We start from the raw sequence: 27,682 nt of genomic DNA on the forward strand, positions 1-27,682 counted from the left end.
ATGTCTGGAGATGACATCCAGAATAAGCTGTTCCATTACCTTTCCAGGGATGGAGGTGAGGCTGACCGGCCTGTAGTTCCTGGRTCCTCCTCCTTGCCCTTTCTGAAGACTGGAGTGACATTGGCTTTCTTCTAGTCCTCAGGCACCTCTCTCTCCCGTTCTCCATGACCTTTCAGAGATGATGGAGAGCAGCCTAGCAATAACATCTGCCAGCTCCCTAAGTATTTGTCGGTGCATCCCATCCGGGCCCATGGATTTGTGGATACCAAGTTTGCCTRAAAGATCTCTAAGCCAATCCCCCTCGACCAAGAGAGAGTCTTCCTTTCCTCGCACTTTTTTTCTCATCTCCAGGGTCTGGGATTCTTGAGGGCTGCCCTTAGCAGTGAAGACTGAAGCAAAGGTGGCATTCAGTAACTCTGCCTTCTCTGTATCCTTCATCACCAGGACTGCTGCTTCTCTGAATCTCTCTGGTCCTGCTGCCCTAGAGCATGCATCACAAGGATGTTGCTTTTTGTGGCATTAGGGGACTTTGGCTGAGTTCTTACTCAGCCATATTTCCTGACAACTGTGGGCATGTCCAAACGGTGGGATTTTGGATTACTTCCCTGCTCCCATGTGCAGATTCTTTCCCGGCTGGTGTCTGGACTCCACGCGAAGGCAGTGCTTTTGAGGGTTCATTATTCTCCCCCTGTGCCCTGCTATCTTTCCCCTGTGTCCTGCTGCCATGGTTTCTGCCAAAGAAAACTCAAGGACACCCACCAGAAGCAACCCACAGTCTGCTCCAAAAGATCTCTGACCTGAATAACAGAGGGAGCAGCATCCTCAAGCACAGTGTGCTGCAGCTGCACCTTCAATCCTAAATTGTCAGTCTGGCAGCTCCTACGCAGATACACGGTTAGACACAGGTCTTCTTAAGTAGCCAAACTTGAAGCACCTTCAGAGCATAAGTGACAGCTGAGAGGAGTAATTGTTTCCTTCAGCTAAAATGATTTGGTTTTTAAATGTCAAGACCATTAAAATGTGAGTGAGAGTTTTAAAATTTGAGGAATAATGGACCTTATCCTGAAAAGGCTTGGAGGAAATTGTATTGATTTCTGTACCATTACCCATGCAAAAGCTACTTGTACAAGTAAAGATTTGTTTGACTGGGCCTCCCATCTTTGTTAGCTATATTTTATTGCTGTAATTATACTTAGTAGCTTATCTAATAGTCATGTTCCTATAAAGAAATTAATGCTATTTTTAGCAAGAGTGAAATAGTAAGTAAAATTGAATTGAAATTTGACCAAGCTCTTTTTTATTTCCTAGTATCTGAATTGCAGGAGGAAGGAATAAATGCCATTAACTTACCTCTCAGTCCAATTCCATTTGAACTAGACCCTGAGGACACTATGCTAGGTAATTCATAACAATTTTACATCTCAACATAAAAGCTTGATGTAAAATAAGGTATTATGCCTTAATAGTTTCTAATATCTGTCTTTTAAACCTTCTAGAGGAAAATGAAGTCCGAACAATGGTTGATCCAAATTCCAGAAATGACCCAAAATTACAAGAACTAATGAAGGTAATGAAAAGCATGTAAACACTTTCAAGAAAGTGAAACTATTTTTAATGCCATCCCTGCCTCTTTCATTTGAACACTTCAAAGCACTTGGATGTTAATTAAATGAAACCACATGGTGCATACATCCCAGTGAAATGGGCACATCATTTTTTACAGTATCTTTAGGTAAAGCATATAGAGACTAATGATTTGGATTAAAGTACTGAGTCTTCATTTTTAGTCCCATCCTGTCCCCAGTTTAAGTTCACACTGAGTTCCCTCTTACTCTTTTTGATTCTTGTTTTGGGGACTTTTGCAAGAAGCTTCATTAGAAATGACTTCAACACATTTTGCTTCCTAATCAAATATTAATATACTAGTGAAATAAAAGGACAAATTTCCCTTAAGAAAGCACTGCATCAATACTGTATTCGTCTAGACTTTGTGTTGCATTCACTAAGCTACCTTAGAAGAATCAAAGTGGTGCCTGAGTGCATCAGACAGAGAAAACTGCTGGTATAATCAGCACATTTCTTACCTCCTTGTAAACCTAAGTCCTTCCTAATTTCATCTGATGTCATTTCAGACTGATTGTGTTTTGAACCGTTGCAGCTTTGATGTTCTTTTTGCTGAGTATTTTCATCATTGTACAAAATGACATGTGTTTTAAATTGCAAGTGAATAGTGTATAATCCTGCCAAATTTGTGTTTCCCATATAGGTATTAATTGACTGGATTAATGATGTGTTGGTAGGAGAGAGGATTATTGTGAAAGACTTGGCTGAAGACCTGTATGACGGACAAGTATTGCAGAAATTATTTGGTAAGAAAAATACATATGCATATTGTTGGAGCACTTTGTCAGTAAGTGGATCACTTGTTCTTACTTAGTGGCATGAATGTAAGATGATACCAAGACTCCTAAGTAATGTAAAAATAGCATTGTATTATGAGACTCTTGAGTAATAGACTGTATGCTGCAGCACAGAGGCAGCACAATCCTCATAGCTACAGTGCAATGTGTGGTGCTCTGTAGTTGATGAGAACAGCATAAAGCCTACCTGGGGTGCTAGAGAGAGAGAATTCTTGTCTTGGCAGCAGTATCCACCCCAATTAAATTTATTATCTGCATATGTGCTGTGCAAAAGTAACCATGTTACAAGTGGAAAGTAAATTTGAAAGTAAGGGTATTTTAAGTACAATAGTGGATGTTTTTAATATGTCCTGGTTCCATACTACATTTTATTCACATCTTGAAGTTCCTCTGGAAAGTTGGAATTTTTCTGATTCGGTGTCTGGTCCTTAACATTACTGAGGTAATGATGCCTAGTAGACTGCAAACTGAACTTCAGCTGAGGAACGGATAGAGAAGAGAGACTGTTAATGCAGAGCTGGGATGTGATTTTTAACTATTCGCTTGGAAGCCACTTTCTTAGTTATTACAGCTCATAAAGTCTCCAGTAAATTTCTCTTCAGTGTCTTAAACAAATTTTGAAACATCATGTGAGCGCTTCCAATAAAGGCTATATAGACTGTTTCCCTCTATGAATGGCTAAGCTATTGAATATATTGCAATAGAATGGATATGGCTCAGATTGGGCAATTTGATTCTCATGGGCAGAGCTCCAGTGACTTCATATAAAACTGGAAAAAATGCACATCAGATACAGCTTGACTCTTGAGTATACTGATCCAATAATAACAGTGGAATCTTTTCCATTACCCTTAATTCCCTGTGGATCAGGTCTATGATAACTGAAGACTTCCATCTTGTTGTCAGACCATGCACAGACTGATCTCTGCAGGTACAAGAAACCCTCTGAGACAGCAGCCTCTTAGGCAGCATTCATATGCTAATAGCTCAGCCTCAATGTGTTTGGGAAAACATTCAACGGACTTTGAGAACAAGATCAACTCTTACGAAGTTTAATAATATATTCTTTTGTACAAGTGAATTTATAGGAGACAAAGTGTTTTATTTCTGTGTTGTTATCAGGGAGGCTTTATTGCTAAGTTATCCTCACTTTTGATGGTTTGAGGTTCCTGACAGTTATACAAAAACATTAACAACCACAGGCTTTCTTGGTAATAATAATGGAGCTTGTTTATCTTTTGACTCGCACCTGTGTTAAATCCATGGAGCAAAGTGCTAGTACTCTCGAGTCAGGATAAAAACTATACTTTTACTTTTTTTTTCATGTTGAAATGGGTTACCCATTTTCATTTTGTACATCTTAATCTATCTTCAGTTAATTGAAACGTGGTTTATGCTCACACTCTCAATAGTTTAACAAAGTCATTTACTTTTGATTGATATGTCTAAACCATTACAGTCTACTGTATAGACACAGTTCACACCACTTTTACTGATTTTGCTTAAATCTAAGTAAAACAAGCTAAGCCATATTTGATAGAATCGTAGAATCAGTAAGGTTGGAAGGGACCTCTGGAGATCATCTAGTCCAACCTCCCTGCTCAGCAGGGTCACCTACAGCATGTTAGACAGGGTTACATCCAGGCGGGCCTTGAAGATCGCCAGAGAAGGAGACTCCACAACCTCTCTGGGCAACCTGTGCCAGGGCTCCGTCACTCTCACAGGGAAGAAATTCMCCCTCACATTCAGGCAGAACTTCCTGTGCTTCAGTTTCTGCCCACTGCCTCTTGTCGTGTCGCATGGGACAACTGAAAAGAGTTTGTCCCCGTCCCCTTGACACCCTCCCTTCAGGTACTTACACACATTGATAAGATCCCCCCTTCAGTCTTCTCTTCCCCAGCCTAAACAGGCCCAGTTCTCACAGCCGGTCATCATAGGGCAGGTGCTCCAGCCCTCTGATCATCCTCGTAGCCCTACGCTGGACTCTCTGCAGTAGCTCCTTGTCTCTCTTGTACTGGGAAGCCCAGAACTGGACACAGGATTCTAGATGAGGCCTCCCCAGGGCTGAGTAGAGGGGCAGGATCACCTCCCTTGACCTGCTGGCAGCACTGTTCCCAATGCACCCCAGGAGACCATTGGCCTTCTTGGCCACAAGGGCACATTGCTGCCTCAGGGTCAAYCTGTCATCCACCAGCACTCCCAGGTCCTTCTCTGCAGAGCTGTTTTCCAGCAGGTCAGTCCCCAGCTTGTCCTGGTGCCTAGGGTTATTTTTCCCTAGGTGCAGCCCAGCAATCTATATCCATTTTTAATAAACTAATTCATAAAATATTTTAAAATCTGTTGCAAGTTTTGAGTGCAGACAAGGGCTATTGTTTCATAGAAAAAAATTGTGGAAGGTTTTAGCTGTTTTCAAACCTCCAAAAATACTTATTTGCATTTATTAGATGTGTCTTTCACTTATATAAATGTGCTCTCACTTCATTTTTATCACAAGTGGGCCAGGAAGAATCTGTATATCTCTGGAGACTGAGGGAGAAACAGTGAGAGTGGAACTGGTGAAACAAATCCTAAAGTCTCTTTCAGGTTTGATAGTCTACTGTACAGGCCACCAACATGGAGAAAACACTTTATCCAGTAGTAAAAGAAATAATGAGCCTTACCTTTTAGTTCAGTGTTCCCTGAAGAGAGTTGCAATACATCTTTACCAGCCAGTAGCATGGCTTTCATTAATCCTTTGCCTTTCCCCTGGCAATGGTGAAATAAAGGGAAAATGTGGACTGTAGCTTTAGGAGTTCAGAAGTGCAGGAGAAAGTGGCTCTGGAAGGAAATGCTGACAGACCAGATAATTTTAAAATTAGAATGTCTAATATCTCCTGAATATATGTCTGGGTGCGTGGAATGTCTTCGTGTTTCTCATGGAGTCAACTGGCTGCTTTTTGTCTTCTATTATCACTCAGAGAAGCTTGAAAGTGAGAAGCTGAATGTTGCTGAAGTTACTCAGTCTGAAATTGCTCAGAAACAGAAGTTACAGACAGTTCTTGAAAAGATCAATGAAACCCTTAAACTCCCACCAAGAAGCATCAAGTGGAATGTTGACTGTAAGTTGCATGTTTTCTATGCTGTTTTCATTTGTTGATAGCCAAAAGCTTACAGGTACTGTCTGTAATTCTTAAATACCTGATGCCAAGGGGAGACTGAAAGCTTGTGTTTATGGTGGGAGCTGCTCTACAGTAGAGGGAGGTAAAAGGAACGGGAGAACGGATGCTACACAGTTCACTTCCTCTATTGCTGCTTGACCTCCAATTTGAGTAAACCACTGCCTTTTCAGGGACTACCGAAATATATTTCTGTTCTTAAGTCTGTGTGCATACTAGATTGTTTTCTGTTGCTAAATTGGTTTTCTGAAAGGAGCAAGTACCTGCATAAATGTAGTAGGTGGGCTGAAGGAAAGGTCCAGAGACTCCTCTTTTGTATAAGATGTGCAGCACATACATGAATGATACTTCTGATTGTTTAGGATGAAATCTGAACTACTAATTTTGATTACAAAATTCTCATCAAGATCAGGACTTCACCCTTCCTGTTTTACTATATTAACAATGAACATAGCAATATCTACATAGCAAGGCCATCAGTAGCACAGCAGGAGTTATTTTAGTGGAAATGTGTTGCAGGAAGTAGGTTATCAACCCTTTTAGAAAATTAGCCTCTTCAATCTACTTCAGAATCGTTTGACACTGGTGAATACTTCAACCAGAATATAACAGTTCTTCCCCGTCTCCTCTACCTGTCTTACCTTCACTGTTTTGTATCAGATGTTCCATTCACAACGAATCTGTGAAAGGGAGAGAAATAGCTCCAGGAACAGAGAGTGAACTTTAGGCATGGCTGACTTTCCCCTTCTGGTGGTCCCATTGAGTTTCCTGTTCCCTTCTCTCTCCAATCTCCCCTCATTTTTTTTTTTTTCTATTTTCTTTTATGCAGCTGGATGCAGGGTGTTTGGAGGGGCCTGGCAATTTAACTTCCAGTTTTAATTTAATGTTTTACATATGCTTGAGAGCTAAAATTTAGCTAAAGCTAAAGAACAGCAGCAGCTGGAGCCAGCTGTGGGACACATCAATGCTAGGCAGACAAATATCTTTGTAGTGTCCTGCTAAAGCACCTCATCCCTGACTCCCCAGCAGAATTTGCAAGCAATGTTGCATTTTATGAGGGTGGGTAGGTGGAGAAATCTCCACTGCATAGTTGAGACTTAGACTGGAAAATGAAGAAAAAGGATATTTTAGTAAATCTGTTGCTGCTTTACCAGTTAAGTAAGATAGTTATTGGTTACTTTGTGTGCAAAAAACCGTAAGTGAACCATGCTGTAGCTGTCAAACGTTTTTTCAGAAAGCTTCTTTTGGAGAGTCTATAAATGAAGAAAAATGATGATGAAGAAGAAAGGAAGTATTAAAAATCAGAAATAAGATTCACTTTTGTGCCAGTGGTTTAATACTTGATTGAAGATTTCCCACAGAATGGCTTTTGATATCTTGCAAGTCGTGTTAGTGTTAACTACCCATATGAAACCTGCTGTGAAAAAGCTTCAATAACAAGAGCAACTTCATGAGGAATGTTTGAGTCATTGAGTTTAGTAAGTTATTGCTTAGGATTTCTGCCAAAATAGGCTCATTTATCATCCTGCAGACACTGTGACACTTAAAAATGAGTAAGCGCATGTTATGAATACGAAAATATCTTTCTGATAGTCTATAAATCTTTATTGAAGTAAAGGGGATAAAGGAACAGCAAGGAGACTGCACAGACAGCACTTTAAGCTGCTGTACATGAAATCTGGCGTTTGGATTAGGTTTAGATTTCCATCTACACAAATCTAAGGCATTCAGTCATGTTGCAAAAACTAACACTGTGGTACTGACGCATATTATTCGATGAGCTGCATTCACATGACCTGCTGAACAGGAGGAGGCAGATAAAGGAGAAGAGCCTTAAAAATTCCCTCTGGCTCAGGCAGCAAGAGGATAAGAGTTCTGTAACCCCTGCATCCTGAAAAGCAAAAATATTTGCCCTAGTTATTTTGCAATATGTAACTTGTGCTTTTAATATCTATTTCAGCTGTTCATGCCAAAAGTCTCGTAGCAATACTTCATCTTCTGGTTGCATTATCACAGTATTTTCGAGCTCCAATCAGACTCCCAGATCATGTGTCCATTCAGGTGGTTGTTGTGCAGGTAAGAGAGGTGTTAAGCAGCTCCTGGCAGAGTTTGTGTTTGGTCATGCATGCATGTGTATTCTTTTGACTGACAAGAAACACACGTGTATGTGTTGTCTGCTGACAATGCTTCAGCTAGAAAAAGGCAGTGTGCTTTCCTGGTTTGAACTGTGGCTCCGAATATCTTTCTTTGATAGAGAAGTGGCCAGATTCTAACATTAAAAATATATGAAGTGTTGTTGTTGTTGTTGTTGGAATATATTTATTTATCAGACAGTATGATCTCTAGAATTATTATTTTTCCTGTTTTTGACAGTGGTCTTACTTGTGCGAAGATTCAAATTGTCCTTGGCACTGAGTGATGAATTGTCACTGTTTATTACATTCAGATTCATGTTAGGTGACTAAATGTTCCTTTTCAGCCTTATGCATGCTAATTTAGTCTGATTACAGTGTTGGCTTTCTCATAAGCTTGCAAAAATCCCATCAACTACATTTTTTTGCCAGTCAGTCTCCTTATTAGAGTCTCATCCATCCAAACTCTGCACATTATTCTGTTTATTGTTTTTCTTTCAGTTGGATTTGTTTGCTTTGTCTTGTTTGTCATCTTCCTATTTAATTCAATTTCTTTCTCTCCAACTAACTCTGTCTCCATTTTTCACACTATAACTAACTCTGCCTTTATTTTTCACACTGCAACTCTCTATATTTTCTTGTCTATTTTTGTCTTTTAACCGAAGCAGCCCTGAAGTATCTGGTACTAAGAGCTATTACTCAGGTTGTATATGATTGAAAATCTGTGGGACAGATCTCAGAAACTAATCACTGCTTTACAGCATTCATATCAGAGAAATTTAGGATTAGGTAATTTGCTGTGGGAGAAAAGTCTCTGTTTCCTAGATATATCACTGAAGCCTGATACTCAGTGTATTGACTCTCAAATTACACTTGGTAGGTTTTTTCACATAGAATGAAAAGAACCTCAGTAAATCTGCACTTAATTTGTCTAAGGCTTCAGACGAAAATAATTTCCAAGCAGTTTCTTTTGGATATTGTAAATATATTCATCACACACTTTTTTTCTCAAAGTTATACCAGAATCAGCCTCAGAAGTCAAGAGTACAGCAGTCAGGGCATATTTGGGAAAAGAAGCTAAGCAAAAAGAAAAAAAAAGCCTACATTAAAAAAAAAATCCCATTTTGTTTTCTGCTGTCTCTCCCTATGTCCAGACAAAATTCCCATTGAAGTCAATGGACATAATTCTCTTCTTGTTTAATAGGCTAATGTAGTTCAAGAGCAAATCCACCCAAGCCAGTAAAGATAAACCAATTTAAAAACAATAAGTAGTGGGAGAATCTGGCTCACCATTTTGCCTCTTAGCTACACAGCTATAGCTCAGACACCAGTGTATTGCCGAGAAAGCGGTTGCACCAGAATAAAACACAAGTAATGTTACAGAAGATTTCACCCTGCAGGCTCAGATCCTTGACAAAAGCCAGTCAGTGGAACTCCAAGGCTATGCTGATTCCCATTAACTGAGGATGGGGGCCAGTATTCTTACTATAATTGTATTTTAGAAAATTCTTATTTTTATTTTATAGAGGTTTCTTTAATCCATCTTTCATATCCTGTGGGACTAGTTCTATATTACTCATGTACTCTTTGAACTCCATGAAAGTTTTAATCAACAATCAGCAGAACCAAACCGTAATTTACTCTTTAAGCTTGCAAGCCTGATGTTCCAAACCCTGCCTGATACAATCTGTGAAATAAGATCATGTCTCGGGAAACCTATAGACTATGTGGTATCTGATTTTAAGTTCTCCTGTATATGATTTGATAAAGATAGAAGGAATAGTAAGGAGAGAGAACTGAAAGAGCAAAGTACAAGAAGACTACCTTAATACATTTCATAATTTTGTTAGGTTTAGAAACACATAAAATGTGTGGGTTGCCATGTTGGCTGGCTATAGTTTATTGAAACAGAAACAAAGGTATTTCTGAAGCATATTTCATGCCCAACAGGTAACCAGCATGTTTTTTTATGAAAGCTTATGTTTCTTTAGGCTTTTTTTGTACAAAAGCAGTTAACCATGAGAGTCATATGAAGTCTGGGTTATAAGTTGATTTGGAAAAATTGTGATACTTGTACCTTTGTGGTTATTTTGTTATATGACTTTGCTTTCTTTTCATACTGACAGAATAAATAACTTTGAGCAAAGCCTGGGCTCTATTTGATCATTTCTACTGAAACCAATGAGAGCTTTTGTGGAGAGCTGGATCTTGCCATCATTTTGCCTCGTTTTTTTTATTTTTTTGTACCATGCACAAATGGTTAAATAATAATTTGCTTGTGTGCTAGAGCTGGGGGTGAGAGGGCATAATAATTCTTGTGCATTTGCAGAGCAGCCGGGATGACTTTAGCATATTTTAGCACTAGAACAGTGTTTCTTGGGTGCACTAACTACTGTAAAGGAAAGCTAGGAAATGAATGGGAACAGAAAAAAGCTGTACCTCTAAAGCTTTATCTGAGAGCACTGGGCACACTGTCTCTCTGAAAGTTCTAGGAAGGTCTGAAATAGTTTCGAATAGTGCTGCCTCCAGGATTCTGGGAGATTTTTTTTTTTTGAGTCTATGAGAAGTGTATTTGTTCTTTCAAGTTCCAGAATGCTTCTGCTTTTCGTCTTGGTGAGCAATTATAAAACGTGATCTACCAGACTAAATGGATCGCAACAATACATTCCCATTCAGTCCGTGGAAGGGATTTTTTTGTGAGTGGGACTTTGTGTGGAAATTTCAGCAGCTGGCTCCTATTGTAGAAAACTGCCAATGCACTTTCCATTTCCAGATACATTACCCAGCTTTCAGGTGTATCATTTTGGTCTAGGGGCAGTCACAAAATGAAGATGAGAAATTATTAGGAAGACCTTGCATTACCTTTAATGGACTCTTTCAGCTAGGGGGTAACAGTGGCAAGCCAATTCAAATATAGTCTTCTTTGGACACTGGAATGAGTGTCCAGGGTTTCTTTTTAAAGGGAAATCTTTTGTTTCATGCCTCATTTCTCAGTGATCTTAGGATATTAGGTGCTTATATTTATGATTTGTTATTTCACTTATAGCCACTTGTTATTTTTAAGGAACATCTCTGGAAAGTCTTTCCCTCCTTACTAACACTTTGAATTTAGGGGAATATTGTGTCATTCTCTATCTAATTTAAAACAAGCTTCAAGAGACATTAAAACAAGTGACATCAGTGTTGAGGTCAATTTTGAGATAGAGAGTTTTTTTGAGTGCAAAGGATATATAAGAAGCAGCCTGCATGGAGAAAGTACTTAGGCTAGTGTTTTTGACATCCATTCTCTGCTGGTTGTCACTGGGGCTTTTTCACCGTTCTTGTTACAAGTCAAAAGCATAAAAAAAGTCACTCGTGATACATGCTGATCAAATACGTGTCCAGTGGATGAATGTGCTATTTGGGCAATGTGGAAATTCCATTAATGATGATGATCAGATGCCAAGCATAAACCTAGGGCTTGATGTCTTGTCTTTTTCTGTTAGTGACAGCAGGATTGATGTGCAGAATTCCCATTGGTAGTAACAGATTATCCAGAAGTGAAATACTTGCTCTTTAACAACACTAGAGAATGTTTTAGGCCACATTGCTTGTTTGCAGAGGGAAGGCAGAATATTAGAAGCCTTTTTTCTTCTGCCATATCAGCAGATTGTTGCACTGAGAGGAACAGTTGCCACTGCTATGGTGCTAATCCTCTCTAGAGAAGTAGAGGGACAGGGCTTTTTCTCCACAGTGCATCATCACCATGTCAGACTCATCATCAGGAGACAATAAAAGTTTCCTTTCAGCCTGGAGCAAAGGGGGGAAAAACAGAGTGTAATTTTAACTTGAGTTAGCATGAACTAGATTGCAACTCTAAGAGCAAATGCATATTGTTGCCTGCACAAGGTGGAGATGAAGATAGTATTAAATGATGCAGTTTTTCATTAAGCTTTAAAGGKGTGTGAAGGAAAGGGGGTCTGCTGCCACTGTGCTGAAACAGCCTCTCCCTCTTCTAGCATGTAACTCTGGATTCTACACTGTCTTTATGGTGTTCAAAGCTCTTCCCTGAATGCATATTTAACAATATGCAAGATACTCAGTAATAGGCTTTTAACAGATGTAGAGGACCCCCCCCCCACAGATTATCATTTAGCTGAAAGGGCAGTTTGCCAGTCTGAAGTGACCCAGAAGGTGCCATATGGCTTTCCTATAGAAAGTAAGTTTGATCCTCATGTATTTCATTGACATAGTATGGAAGTAATAGATTAAGCCAGGCCATGTTGCAGCCGATCATGCATCTTTAAACACAGGACTGCCTCTGCTGGGGGAAGGTGTTGTCTTCTCTAAGGCAGGAAAATACAGAAGCCTCAGTTCATGTGCCTAGTTGCTGAGGAAGGAGCCAGCTAGTCACTCACCTCCCTTTTTATAGAAAAAATTTGTTTACATGAAGGACTTTTCCAAAAGGTTATTTTCTTTTTCTCTTTTCCATGTAGAAAGCAAGTCTAAGCATAAATTTATTTTTCTCATTTTCTTGTATGATAAAGAGTGAAGAATCTTGAATAATTGCCTAATGTCTAGACTTTACATGCAGTTGTCAGCATTTGCCTGACTTTTCTCTCTGTATTGCAAAATTTCAGTAATTTGAGTGAACAGAATTAACAGAGACAACACACAGAGAAGCAGAGCGTATGTGCAGTCTGTACACCACCAGCAGATGGCTGTGATCAGCAGGCTGGAAGCAATGTTGAGTGCTTCAGCTCCTTCCTTTTCCAGCTGATTCAAATGGTTACCATTTGAGTTGGCTGCTGCCATTTTGTGTACTGCTGCTGAACACAGGCCACTAACCTGCACATGCTAGATGCTTCTTGTATCGAAAGTATCAATTAGTGTCAATGGATATATTACCACTAACATGGGTGGGGTCTGGATCAGGCTGTGAAGGGATTATCTTCCATTTTGGTTTTCCTTTACAACCAATTTATCCCTTTATTTGGAGGGAAGTCAGTAAAAAAAATTGCTGAGGCAAGAAAATTGTGTAAACAGGGCAGAAAGAACAGCTAGCCAGGGGTGAGGACACGGAGAATTTGCCAAAGATGAAGCCTTGGCACCATTTGCCTTGCTGTTCATGGAAATATAAGGCTTGGTTCAACTCACCAAGACATTCCTCTACTAGAATACTTACACATGTGTTGAGGTGTTTTAAATGTCTTGCTGAATTGGGGTCTTTGATACAAAAGTCAGTTAAGAACAATAGAAAGAAATACTTCCTTGTACAGGTGGAGTTTGAAGTTTCTTGTTATTGTACAATAGTGTTTTCTGAAATGTTTGCAATTTGAAATAATGTATTACAGTAAGTTTGAAAGGAAGTTCTTATTTTGCAGGTTTCTTATCAGATTACATGTGTAGATCACAAATCAAATTTTGCAGTCCTCAAAGCATTAAACTTTACTGAGAAAAATGTCACTTTTTATTTTTTCCAGAAAAGAGAAGGAATCCTCCAGTCTCGACAAATTCAAGAAGAAATAACTGGTAACACTGAGTATGTCAAGACCACTCTTGCCAGCAGTTCAGTAATTGAACACAGATGCATCTCAGAAATTCAACCATTTGCTGATACTTATATTTTGGTATTGGGGTTCCAGGGAAGATGCTGCATCAGCCAGTGATTATATTTTAGCCTTTGCAAGAGGTGCAAACATGCTTCTAAAAATAAAAAGGAGTGAGGAAATACAGATCTGGGGAACTAAAAGCAGGAGACCGGGATAAACAAGAGGACAGTAAAAACATATAATGATATTTGTTTGATAAAGAACAACTAGATTATTTCAGAAAGGAATATAATACAAATAAAACAATATAACACAAAGCCCAAGCCACTTGGACTTTGAAAATGTAAAGTGACAGTAGTAAGCCTTGTACATACCATCCCTCTGGACAATTTATAAGGGAAAAGTTATTCAAAGCCAACAGAAAGCAATAGTTGAATATCCCAGGTTTTAATAGAAAGGAGAGAGTCCAAATGGCTGACTTCTTATTAATCTTTACAGATTTATTTATATATAATACTTGTATGAGGTATCAAGCGAAGCAAAACACTGCAGTTCTTCAGAGCCTAGTCCAAGCATTGTTTTGGCTGGGATTGTGTTGCAGTTGATGTGGTAACTGCATCTGTAAGGAAAAGGAAAAAGGTTTTCATAAAATAAACATGCAAAAGCCTTTTTCACACAGGCAAGGTGTGTTGATTTGGTTCAGCAGTAGGAAAACCAAAAGGTCTGATCTCACCATGAGACTTTAGTGAAGCCAAGAGATATTATGCTGACTGACTCGAGACCGATTCTCAGTTAGAGCAGCGTGATGAATGTTCTCTTAATTCTATGGATCTAGTCCAATTTTCACCAAGCCAAAGATCTGGCCACATAGGCTGTTTTCTTCAGCAGCACAATGTATGTAAGTGAATTATATCTAACTATGTTTTGCTTTTTTATTTCATAGGGCGTTATCAGGAAGGCATGGTAAGTTCATTTGATTATTATCTTTTTCTTCAGGCAGCCAAAGTATATGTTAGCTCTGGTATGGGTAGACACTTTGACCAAACTGCAAAGAAGTAGATGATTTCTGTTTGTCCTGGCATATACATAAATACTGTGTGTGTGTGGGGGGGGTGTATGCATGTGTGTGTGTGTATGTAGATATAGATATATATAAAAATAATAATAATAAAAATATATATATATATATATATATAAAATGCGCACACATTGTGTCTGTGTTTATATTTATATGTATAAATACATAAAATACACACATACATATACACACACACACACATATCTATATACATATATGTATGTGTGTGTGTGTATTGCAGACTCTTGTGGTGCTTAACAAAGAGAGAAATTCATCAAAACCAGTCTTGCCATCTCTAAAAAGCATTTCAGTGCTTTTCAGCACATGTTAATTTGCAGGTGCTTGCTTTGTGGTTTAACCTCCAGAACATTACTGTAATAGTATTAATGGTCACAAGTTCCCAACATAATACAAAATGCTGTCTTATCATAAACCACATGGTGAACTTTTTGCCACTCTTAAATACATTACCTGCTTACACCATATTGAGTTTGGATCGTTATTCAGCAGATCTGAATTCAATTCAAGTTCCCGTGCCTGGTACTTCTTATTGTAGTGCTGAGCCTGGCTAAATGCCTGGCCAACAGAAAACAGTTGTTGGAGAAACTTAGACAGAATCCCACCAAGAATTTAGCGTTTGCTAATTATTTCATTGCAATAGCTGTCTTACAGCTGATTTAAAATACTGCATGCATGACACCTTTTCCCCTGCTATCCCTGAGCAGAGTCTTGCTTTGTGTAACATCTGTCTTCTACAAATACCTTTGGATCTACTCTAGCAATTTTATTGACAAATATGAATGTAGCTTTTTATGGAGTCATCCTGTATCACTCAGGAGACTGTCCAAATGGAAATTGCTCAGAAAAGAATCAGGCTTGCTCACTCTTTCTCTCTCTTCTTTTTTTTTCTCTCTCTAGAAGATGGAATTAGTACTACTGTAGTGGTCCTACTCTAGGTCACCTGGCCAGCTGTCCTGCTGATATGTCCTAAAGTGCATATCGAAATGGCCCCAAACCATCTACCCAAAGGTCATATTACAGTTGTGAAATCAAAAGCTTGCTTGAGGTGGTTAATAATACAGTATAGCTAMCGACAAATGCAGTCAGCTCATCATTACATGCATCTTGTGGCCCACAGGGAAATTTTTCCTCTCTAGATGTAGTGACTCTAAATGCAAACTCATGGTCTTCTGCAGAAAATTATTTGGTTGTTTCTGGCTGTTTAAKGTTTTCTGCATAAAGAAACTTGCCTTTGTTAATTTTTGAGAAACAGGGTTATTAGCTATTCCAAATCCTACTGGAAAATGATGCTTTCTGCAAATAGTAGAGAGTAAGTCAATAACAGCTTATAGGAAGAGAGAAATGTGCAAAATATATAGTACTTGGAATACAAAGAGTATATTGAAAGCTTTTGCTGACTCTGTCTTCAATAATTTTGCTCTTTAATAAGTATTTATTATGCAGTCAGACAACTACTGCTCAGTATATTAACATCTCTAAATATTTTTCAGAACGCGATGCATTTGACACTTTATTTGACCATGCTCCAGACAAGCTCAATGTTGTGAAAAAGGTTAGAAGGGTTTTATTTCTAAAATATGTAGTGTGYGCATGTCCATGCACATCTGCATGCTTTGTGTGTGCATATTTATGTGTGTGGATATATGTAGTATATGTAGAATATATAATGTGATATAGTTTGCATACATTTAAGCACAATTAAGCTCTATGCTGAAAATGAAAATACCTTACCTATGATTATAATGTTACTTTTTATTATGTTTAGCAACATGAACTTAACTTTGAAACACCACAAGATATAATTGTCTAAGTTTCCATCATAAAGACATTCTCATATAGTGTACGCTGAGTAGAACTCAACTGGTAGATTTAGTTTACTGATTCCGAAGAGCTATGCAGTTTACAACTRCCAGGGGTCTGACCCTGAGTATTTTGGCTGCTGTCAGATTTGAGTGGAGTCCAACTACCTAGTTCTCTGCTGTCTGCTGTAAGCACKTTTGAAGAGGAATTATTTTTTAACAATATGATTTTTATTTATTTGCATCACATTTATTATATCTCTGCTCTTCCTTCTTGAAAATTCTGACTTTTTTTAATATCACATTTCAGTTTTAAAAAACTGTATTGCAGCCTCTTTGCTTGTGCAGGTTCCCTCCTGACTRGAGTTCATACTCCATGGAACTGCTATCCTACTAAGTAGGCCTTGACTAACTTGTTTTCATGTTTCAGACTCTCATCACATTTGTAAACAAGCATCTCAATAAATTGAATTTGGAGGTCACTGAACTGGAGACCCAGGTAGGATTTTATAGCCTTTTATTAAAGGGGAGAGATTGTTGCACTGTGTTACACTTTATGCCCTCACCTTTATCCAGAGATTTCATGAAAATACTACTGAATACAACTTCTAAGTTGTTATTTCAACTGGAAACCCTTCAATTCTAAATAAGTTCATAAGAAGAAAACCTCACCTGTTAAGCAGGGAAATCATAAGGACAGCTGCATTTCTCTRAAACAGTTTTATACTGCCATTAGCATAATTAACAGATGCTACTTTTTTATGCTGCTAAGTGCTGTAAGAACTTGTGCCAGTTTTGCTCAGGAAAGAACTCAGCACTTGGTTAGGTCCAATTGCAAGTTGAACATTTGTTTCTTGCCTACCTTTACAGAAGTTAGTAATCTCATGGGATTGCAATGACTATTCAGAGATACATTCATGAGACTAAAACTACTCAAGTGTATAGGTAGCTGTACAGCTTGGCTGCAGGCTTGACTGCACCACAAAAATAATTTGGTACAGTCTTTCTTGTTCTCAGTTGCTAAATTTGCTGGAAAGAACCTAAAAGAAATAACTTAAGCCCTACTGTATTAATATGTCCCCATGTAAATAAATGCATCAGTAATCATAAGAAAATTACAAGATCAGACTAAAAGGATAGTATCTGCACTATCAAAAAAAAAAGTCTTCAACACAGGCTTTGTTTTATTTCTTTATTCATATTATTAAGAAACTTTGGTTTATTTGAACAGCTATCTGTCCAATCTGAAGAGATTTTTCAAAGGTAAAATTAAGAATTAGATGGAAGGAATGTGCAGGGGCTTTCAGAAAGGTGTTCACTCTACCTGCTTATTGCATTGTTTACTTTTGGAAAAAACATATTCAAATGTACCTAGAAACTCCTTACTCATTCATGCAAAACAGCATTCACTAAGATGAAAGATTGATTTTATTTCCACTGGTAGAGAGAGTATGAGTTACTTCAGGGAGATTCWTCAGATAACCTAAAGAAATGGATAAGCAGAGTTGGATTGTAAGGATTTCTCTGTGTCCTAATAGACCTGATGCCATAGTAATAAGAGTGAGATACTGTTTACAAAATATCCATGGATGTTGCTATTTTTTAGCTTGAACTGAGCATGTATCACAGCAATTAGTTATCTTCCATGTGTAATTGCATATGCTGAAAATTAGATTCATACAAGCTTGCAGAACATGGGAGAACATTGTTCTTTGTTTGCTTATTTTCTTCAACATACTGAATTTCTGTGTGGTTGTGAGACTGCACCTTCATTCTGCTTTTCTCACCTCAGAGAATTCAGGCTATTTGATGCCTGGAAAGGTGTGTTCTGATTCTGCAGAACTAAGCAAACAGAATATAAAAGAAAGCAAGAGTGTAGATCAGACCCATTAACCACCTGTCTTTCCAGCAACTTTATTCTGCATGTATATTTTAGCATAAGGTCAGTTTTGGTGAGGGCACAAAACAATGTAATAACTAAATAAAAGGTATGCAGGGTTAGCAGAGATCTTTTTGTTGCAGTGTAAACTGTTTATACTGGTAGTTTGTTGAGTGTTCTGCATTAGATGATATGTATTTTGTTCATTAAGCAAAGCAAAGGGATGTTTATTCAGTATACTGAGAAATGTCTTTTCCACAGTTTGCAGATGGTGTGTATTTAGTCCTGCTAATGGGTCTCCTTGAAGGCTATTTTGTTCCTCTGCACAGCTTTTTCTTGACTCCTGATAGTTTTGAACAAAAGGTAATTGGATTTCATTTTTCTGTTGAAAACAAATAAACAAACAAACATGTCCAGCACTACAGGGACAACATATACTTTTCCATATAAGTTTTATGTAAATAGCTAAAATCAAAGGGGGACTGTACTGGTAATCATTTCCAAGCATTTTTAAGATGTCAGTGTTGATGGTTATCCAGAATAAAGGGGAAATTATATTAATCATGGGGTGTCTAGAAAGTATTAACTAATTTTGGCAGCCATTGTGTGATACTGTCATCGAGCCAGACTTACTGTTCAGTAAGTGCATAAGCAATTATACACATGAATTGATGACAGAAAAAAAAAGATTTTTTTGAGCGCAGAATCCAAGATTTTGACTTCTGAAAGGTTTCATGTTATTTGGAATTGTGAAGCCATATGCATACTCTGTATCATTTTAAGATCAACCATTAGCCTAACCTCTGTTGCTGTCCACACAATTCAGCTGCCTGTTCAAAACAAGAGCACTGCATGAGCCATCATGTTTCAATTTTTAAACTTGGAGGAGGCAGATTATTCTTGTTTTTAAATAATTTTTCTATGATAAATATTAACTAATGTGTTATTTTTCAGTTTATTCTGTATTTCTAAAACCACTTTCACCAACCAAAAAATAAAAAAGACAATCCACAATGGTTTGTCTGGGTTCCATGGATCAGATCTTCTATTTATTTATCAAGCCCTGTTTATTCTACTTTCAAGTATCTGGTGTATAGCTTTAAACACAGCTTATTCTGACAATGTATACTGTATTATATGTATTTGATAATAATGACTACCTTTATTATATTACTAGGTCCTTAATGTATCCTTTGCATTTGAGCTAATGCAGGATGGTGGGTTGGAAAAACCAAAGCCAAGACCAGAAGGTATCTAATTCTGCTTCTTTTCTGTCTCCTTAAAACTTTGAGGTGAATCTAGGCCTTACCTTGTAGGGTTGTGGTAGAATAAAATGAAGATTAAAGGGCAGTGCAACAGAGAAAGGCAACATATATTTGAAGTGCTCAGGTACCCTGTGTTTTAGAAGGCTGATATGCTTCTTCAAATGTTGCAAGGCTTGCTATCTTGAATAGCTAGGGTAGGATTTGTTTGACTGAACATGGAATATAACTTACCATGTTACGGCTGGGTCACTCTTGTGGTTCCTCTCATGAGAAGTTATCACTTCTCAGCATACAGGAGCTGAATTTGCAGCTTCTGCTGCACTCTTCCCAATAGGATTAGTAGCTGAACATCCCGACTGCCCATTGTAGTAATCAATATATATGAGTTTTTAAGACCCATTGCAGATTGAACTTGTACCATGCACACAGGCCTACCATATGCCCTACCATAGTAGTGACTTGATTGTCAGTTYCTGAGGACTTGGAGGAAATATGTTGTTCATATAAGCTGATGCTTAGAGTTTTACTCCTAGTCCTGAGGGCTCTCTGGAGATTCAGCCACACATCACTGAATCAGGGTCTGTGCTGTTCTGTTCCTTTTCCATCCCTCTCAGCTTCCAAACCAACAGCACCAGGTACACTTCAAAACAAAAACGAGAAATCCAAGCCTGGTATGACCACATGTCTCAGGATTGAGCCTACATTGCCTGTGTCTTTAATTTGGATCTGCCCAGCCTGCTTTTTCACCTCTTCTAATGACTTGAGCTCTTATCCGCAACCCTGTTTTCACTACATCAATGGTGACTGTATCACTAGCATTTATGTTTGGAATAGTCAAAGAGAGAAGGGGGAAGTACTGAAATCTAGGGATCCAAGTAAAACAGAGAGTATCTGTGATCCCTTATTCCCCATGGAGGTTTAAAATTCTTATGCCATTTAATTTTTCAGGTATTTATTGCTCTAGGGGACAGCTAACTTTTCCAGTATAAATCAAGCCATAAGGATATTTCAGCATATATAAGACATTTCTTGTGCAATTATTGAAATGCTTAATATGAAACTTCCTGCCCAATGTGAATGGAAAAACACATCTGTTTTATGTGTTGTTACATTGGGCACAATGCCCGTACTTAAAATTTCCAGTGAGCAGAAGAGTATTGAAAAGGATCTTACTCTAAATGTGTATGCTAAATATTCTTTAAATTCCTATGCTGTTTCTCTGAGGTTCTTGAGGAAAAAAATAGTGAGAAGTACTTCAGAATATGAGAAACATATTTAGTGCAAAAAAGAATGTGGTTAAATAAATATGAAAACTATGATTTTTATGAGGTCAACAGTTTATTTTGATTATTTGCAATATAATTAAAAAGGTTTTAAAAAGYTTTCTGTGACCTTTTACTTTAAAAATGGCCAGAACATTAATCTGCTGAGACTATAATGAATTTATTTGCAGTTTGAGCTTTTTCAAATAACTTCTTGAAACATGTATATCAAAGCCAAACTTAAGTTCCTCTTTTTCAAAATTGCAGCCAGTAAAATGTTATACCTATTAGTTGAACASAAGATAGCAATGGAAATATCTATTATTTCTTTGGGAGTGTGCTTCTGTTTAGTTTAGCCCTTTCTATGGAATTCTGTTTTCATAGTGGAATCCTATGATAACCTTGCAAAGGCTGTCAAAATTATCTATTAGGAAATGAGGGAGTTGTGTGACTTGCTACTGGCAAGAAAGAGGAAACTCCTTTAGACATTTACAAGCAGTATTGCAGGGTATAGCAAGATGTTGTGGGGCAATATGCCCTTCCAGTAGCTCTGGCATTTTGTTTTCATTTTATCATCAAGTGGTTTTGATCTGATGTATCAAGAGCCACAAAGCCCACCTGCTCATTTCATGACTGTGCATAGTCTCATTCTTAAAATCTAGGTTTCATTGTTCCCCCTATGGAAACATTTTTATAATAGCTTACATTTGCCCAAGGATGTCAGCTTGCCATATGACTAATGTCTTTAGCCCTTCACAGTTTGCATACCTTGGGATGCCATGCATAGTTTTAATTAGATTGGTTCTTCAATGCATAACCTCAGCATAATCTAGGAGAAGACATCAGTGTAGATAAACTTAATGGCAAAACTATTTGGTAATTATAGAGTTTACTAGGTTTACTTGCAGGCTCTGAAGATAACACCGTCTGTTTTACACCTTCATGGTCAGTTCCAAGGACCAAAATAAAAGATTAAGTTCTTGTACAGTTGAGAGAGAGATGAAGCCTTTCCTGATGGGCAATTCAAAGACCCTATTTGAGATGGTGCAAATATCCCTTGAAGCACTAACATGCACTCCTGCGATAGTTTATGTCAGTTTATTTTATAGATTTCTTGTGAAATAATACTGACTTTCTTAATAACTTCTCTTGGAAACAGCAGGTATTCATTAGCTTTTTGTTTCATGTAAATCCTTTACTTCAGATATTGAGTGTCTAAGGACTGATTCAGCCATATACATCAGCTAACTTAAAGCATTTTCAGAAGTATCTCCCAAGGGCACTTGCACTTCTTTAGATCCTTTAGAAAAACCTAACTTTGTCTCTAAGTATTTGATGAAATTAGTCCTAAAAAAGGAAGTTGTAGCCCAGAATGGATCATGCCCTGCAATCCTTACATATGAGAATAATTTGACTGGTTGCTGCCTGCTGATTTTTCAAAACAATTATTTTTCAACCACAATTGACTGAAGATTCAATTTTGTAGATATATGTAATCCTAGGTACAATTTGTCTCCGGTAGACACCTAAGCCTTGGTCACTACACTATCAACAGTCACTTTTATTGTTAGCTAAAGGTGATTGAAAAACTTGAGTGTCACTTTAAAAACTGTCCTCTATATTTTTTACTCCTTCTTACTATCTTTGTGATTGTAATGCTTATGAATATGCATCTGAGCAAGGAAAGGGAGAGAAGAATGGACACTTTATCTGCAAATGTATTGAGCATATGGAGTTACTAAYAGGTTTTTCCCTGTCTTTTTTTCTAGATATTGTAAATTGTGACTTGAAGTCTACACTGAGAGTACTGTACAATTTGTTTACCAAATACAGGAATGTGGAGTGAAGAATTGATTTGGGACAGCAAAGCAGAGTTAACAAAGAAAGCATCATCACTAGCATGTTTTTCATCAATATTCCTGTGCGTCTTTATCCTAAAAGGARCTAAACTATTTATCTGAAAAATTTTTAAATGATTATTCTTGCGCTAGTATTTTCATAGTAGATTTAAAACTAAGGCTGTGTAAAACTCATCTAAATTATGTAGAAAAAGGTTTAGAGGGATTTATCTGGGTATCTTGTGGGAGAATCTGTGTCTCAGTAATCTTGTCTTCACATTGTTCTGTAGTAAGTGAAAAAACAACCAAAAACACTAGCTTTAATTCACATCAGTCTTTGAAGCCAATCATAGGAAGTTTCTGTTTTTAGTATCTGTTGTAATATTTTTTACATATTTTTTTTTGTCATCTGGGAAGGAGAGGAGTATTTTTTATCCATGGTAAGATAGTTGCATTCTATTTGTGAGAAATATTCACAAGGAGAGAGTTAAATACTATTGTTCACAGCTAATAAGAAAGTTAACCTGATTAATTTGTATTTCCAGTGCTGTTAGGCTTGAATTTTACTGGTACAAACTGAAGTGGCTACTCATTCCTTCARACTTACTATAATGTGATGTTCTGCTTTTAATRTATATAATAGAGCATTCAGCAGAARCACACTTGCAGATTGTTCACTTGATTTTGTTCAAAGAAGAGATCTTTTCTGCAAAGTAYGCATTTCAGGAAAGAAAACCTTTATAAAGCAGTTTCTTTATAATGTTTGTATCATTGACATAGTATTAGAAAGTAAGAGAATGGCCTCTTTTCCTTATTAGTAATTGACCCACAGGATAACCAGGTTGTAAGTTTAGATTTATTACTAAATGAGATTTAGAATCCGTCCCTTTGGTTGATCTTATGATGAATGTATGTTGTTGCATAATATCCAACATAAAAAAAAAAAAAAAATTATTTTCCAGAAACATTCCTGTAGCCTTTCAGGTACAAAAACACTGCTTTTAGGTCAAAACTACTCCCATCTACAAAGACTCTGTTAAAGTGTAAGCTTCTTTGATCATTTTATGTAGCTAAAGGAATACTTTTGTTCTTGACTAAGTATAAACTGTGATCATTTTGGTTTTAACAAAGACACACAAGAAATGGGAACTGATTTTTTCATCAGACTAATACCAAGCACATCATATTTCCATAAAGAAGTTGATAGAGAATGCATGGCACAAGTGTCAATCATCAGAAACTACACTGGCATAATTTGAGGGGTAAGTTAATCATTTGCTAGAGGTCTTGATGCTAGTATTAGATACCTTTCTAAAGGAAGTGCTCTACTTCAACCACAGATTCTTGGGTTCCTGAGTTACGCAGTAAGGGAAAAAGTCCTTAGGCAGAAATTACTGGATTATTTAGAAATATTTGGGCTATTTAGYGTGGGAAGGAGACTTTTGAATAGTCATCTGATTATGGTTGAACTGGTATAGATGAAAGAAAAGGCAGGCTGTCAGCTCTTGACCTTGTTCATATATTTTCCAAAATTTCAAGGTTCCTTTTTAGTTGCATATTTTTACTGTATAATTTTCTAGTACAATGTTCATATAAAGTGAAGTAATTACATTCTGTCTTTGATGAAAACTAACTGATGTTAAATAATAAGTTGCTACTGACTTCTGCTGGGAGAGAGGCTATAGAAATTATTCTCCTGAGAAGTAAATACCAGCTTTTGCAAAAAAAGATCAATATTTAATTCAAAGGAGAATAAACCTGGATGTTCACTGAACCCAGAAATCAATATCTGTATTGTTATACACAGTCTAAATATCTTCATTAAAATGTTTGTATCCCTCTATATTTTTAACTGAATTTCTAAAGTTTGGGGTGCAGAAAAGAGCAATTATTGGCCTTTACGGAGGTAAATGACTGGGCATTTTGACCTCAGCAAAAATGTGCATATGTTTTCMTTAGTCTATTATATTACTGGTCTTTTGAAGAAGCTTAAACAATAGGAATTTGCCAAGCAGGTTGTGAGACAGAACATCTTATGTATATCCCAGCATCAGTATCAGATTATTTTAATGTTTGGCATGTAAGTTGTTCATTTTCAAACCTAGACTGCAGTAATTGTAATAGTTCATTAACATCTGTGTGATGGGTTTTCTGCAGATCTTACTCAGCTGAAATTCTTTTTCATATATYGTCAGCAGTGCCAAAACATTTTGATTGTCCTTGTTTTCAGGATGCACTTTCTTTAAGAGAGTTATTCATGTAAAGGAAAAAGGTTAGAAACAGTAAGACAAGTAAGAGTTTTTACTTGGACCTGACAGTACATATTCCTATACTATATGGGTATGACATTACTGGAGATSCTGAAGTCTGTCAAACTCTGTTTTGCATCTTTAAAAACTATAAAGCTGAGGCAGAATGGTGAAATTCTTGTGCTAAAGTGCAATTTTGCAGAACCATACAACATTTCAACAAAATGCAAACCTTAACACAAATATCTCTGCTATGGTAGGAATTCACATAAATTAAAATCTTCTATAAAAACAAGAGCATCATATCTAAATATAAACCTATGTGATACTTTTAACACATGCACACAAACAGTAGTTTATGCTGCCATGTAGGAGTGTGTCACTACTTATATTTTTGATAGTATAGATTTAAGTAGCTGTCAGATAAATATGAAAAATAATATACAGATTGTATCTAATATTTATTGCTTTGGTATAGAATATTATAGAAATATAGAATAATACTATAGACAGTTTGCTCTTCAACACTTAATGTAGGCCAGCAGCTTTCTTCGGGGAAGTGAAATGTTATCCTAGCTGGGCCAGTTTCTGCAGAGACTTAGGATGCTTTTATTCTTGATACACAACAGTATATGTGAATGTACGGCTGAATGCAGAATTTGCCTCACTGTTTCTGTTAGGATAGAAGTTGCTTAAGTTTCAGGTCAACCTTGATCTTATAATTACTATAAGTGATATCAAAATCAATGGATTTAGCCCAYGTAAGATCTGAACAGTCACCTGGAGAGGCCTGTTTCTCCTCTGGCCTCTGCCTCTGGCCACAGAGGCAGCCTCTGATCTTGAGGCTGCTCTCTTTCATGCTTTGGCTTGGTTCTTAAAGCCAGATGGCTTAAGTCCAGGCCACTGCCTTAAGATCTCGTGACAATCTCTGCATTTGACCTACCAAACTAGTGTGCTTCTATGTGGTATTCTGTTGCATGGAGGCCCAAGGCTGTTGAGCCCACAGAAGACTGGCAGAGTGTTAGCCTGGCACAAAGGTCAAAAAGACAGTAGACATTTCTGCCATTGGGGCATTATGAAACTGCCAACGAACAAGGTTCTCTCTGCTTCTGTGACTTCTAATCCATCCATTTGCTGTAGCAGCTGTGTGGTGACAAGCTSTGTTTGGAGACAGGCATCCTCTGCCTGTTGGTGGATCTCAGGAGATTGTCAACCACATGTAATTGTTTTYTTCAAAGAGGAGCTGCGGATTTTTGTAGTATCTCAAAAAGAGATTGTCAGAATAGTTCTTTAAAATCCTACTATCTTAAGGTCAGCTCCTTTCAGATTTTTTTTCCCAATCAATATAAAGAATAGGCCCCAGGTAAAGGTGCCAAAGGAATCCTTGCACAAWTTTGCCTGAGACACATGTATCAAGCCCATATTTGGTTTGCTCTATAGTTCGGAGGGAGTTACGGACTCAGCAAGTCTGTTATTGAAAAGGATGAGTGCAGAATACCTAGTTTTAGTCATTTCATAGTCTGTAGATATCTACCTGTTATAGGGGAAACAGCAGCCCTTGCAGCCACAAAGTTCGGACACAAGTGGACCAGCAAATGCTGGATAAGGTCCTAATCTACTTCTGTTGACTCTGGACCAAATTGCTTGTTGGCATATCTCCGTGTAAATCAATGGCATGACACCAACAGAACATTTGGTCTGTTCTGTTTTACAGAGGGTTACAGTATTCAGGCAAACTACATTGACTGAAATAAATGTTACTTGGTTGACCTTTGTTTGTACTTGTTTTCATAAAGTATTTTTTTAAGTCCGTATTTCAGACTGATTTAGCAAACACCTTAYGCCAAGATACAATGTTGCAAATCAGAATGGTGTCTAAAACTGATAGGTTATATTTCTTAACAGAGAAAGATACATACTATATTTAATATACTATATATTAGCTTTAAGAGTAACTCTTTGTTACTCTTGTTCAATCAAAAGAGTCTTCATGCATTGCCTCTGTGTTTGACAAGCACTCAAAAAAAGAACAGTGCCTTGGAGACCTCTTGCAAGATTTTCTTCACTGTTGCCTAACAGACTTTTGTCATTTTACTATGAGAATTAGTGTGGGTTTTCTCTTTACAGTTAATGTGTGGTTAAAGGCAGAAGAAATCCTTTGTAGAAACTTTTTAAAAAATATTATTTTAAACTCATTTTAAGTGTCACATGAAAAATAGTCTGTTACAAGCAGATAGTGGCACCAAAATTATACATACCTCAGCAGCCAGATTTTCCAAAGAGATTTTGAGTCATTAAACATTTACTAGGGCTAATCTTTTGTATTTTGATGATATATTCTGTGTGCTTGTTTTTATTTAAAATAATAAGAGAGTTCTTCTGTTTAGTATTACACACTGCGAAACTGTTAGTATCATTTAAATACTAGATTCTAAATCTCAAGATTAAACTCATTAAAAACGAATACCCAATAAAGATTTGAAAAATTTGCTTGAAGTGTGTATCTGAAAATACTAGTTAGTCAAAACTAAGCTGCCTTGCCTTCAGCTGCAGAGTTGTTAGCTTTCACAAAATAYGTTTTATGTACTGTGTAAATAAGAGACACCCCATCACTGATTTTTTCCTGTGCTTTTTCCTGAAACCTTTGTTATGATCCACAATAAAATTTGCACCTGAATATCAACACTATATGTTATTCTTGGGCCAAATTGTGACATGTTTGGCAAAAATCAGGAAGGCTGTGTAGTTTTATGTTCTTGGAACTTTCAGACCTGTCTGCATCTAACTAAGTTACCTCCTTGTGGGTGTAGTCAGTGTTTATTATTATTTTCTGTGGAGGCTGGTGACAGCTGAAAGTGGGTTGTCAAAAACAGCCATGTGARCATACGTTTGAAATGATTAATAGCGGTGGGTCAGGAAAATGTTGTACCTAACTCAAAATGACAAAGTGTACCTTCACTTTAATATTGTTGTGTTGAACATTTTCATGATGATTTTGCAGCTGGGTGTAGTACAATTTTCAGCAGAATATTTTTAAATTAAAATTTAGAAAA

General features: G+C 37.3%; 1 protein-coding gene across 1 annotated transcript; it reads left to right on the forward strand.

Moving 5' to 3' along the window:
• On the forward strand, positions 1–27,312 carry PARVA (parvin alpha). The gene is made up of 13 exons (XM_085300975.1): positions 1–55; positions 1,309–1,398; positions 1,497–1,567; positions 2,267–2,369; positions 5,378–5,518; positions 7,536–7,651; positions 13,170–13,228; positions 14,182–14,201; positions 15,828–15,889; positions 16,567–16,635; positions 18,277–18,378; positions 19,193–19,265; positions 22,312–27,312. Exons 1-13 carry the CDS (start codon positions 1–3, stop codon positions 22,386–22,388), a joined length of 1,038 nt encoding a protein of 345 aa, XP_085157101.1. The 3' UTR covers positions 22,389–27,312.
• The last annotated feature ends 370 nt before the right edge of the window (positions 27,313–27,682 follow it).

This window comes from Rhea americana, unplaced genomic scaffold, assembly GCF_003343005.1.
Source record: "Rhea americana isolate MKP2758 unplaced genomic scaffold, rheAme1 scaffold_17, whole genome shotgun sequence".
In the NCBI taxonomy this organism is placed as follows: domain Eukaryota; kingdom Metazoa; phylum Chordata; class Aves; order Rheiformes; family Rheidae; genus Rhea; species Rhea americana.

Excerpts from the sequence above, each read along its gene's own strand:
- PARVA (XM_085300975.1), top strand. The coding sequence starts at position 1 with ATGTCTGGAGATGACATCCAGAATAAGCTGTTCCATTACCTTTCCAGG. Across the intron at positions 56-1,308 it reads TTACCTTTCCAGGGATGGAG|TATCTGAATTGCAGGAGGAA; the intron begins GTGAGGCTGACC and ends TTTATTTCCTAG. Across the intron at positions 13,229-14,181 it reads GAAATAACTGGTAACACTGA|GGCGTTATCAGGAAGGCATG; the intron begins GTATGTCAAGAC and ends TTTATTTCATAG.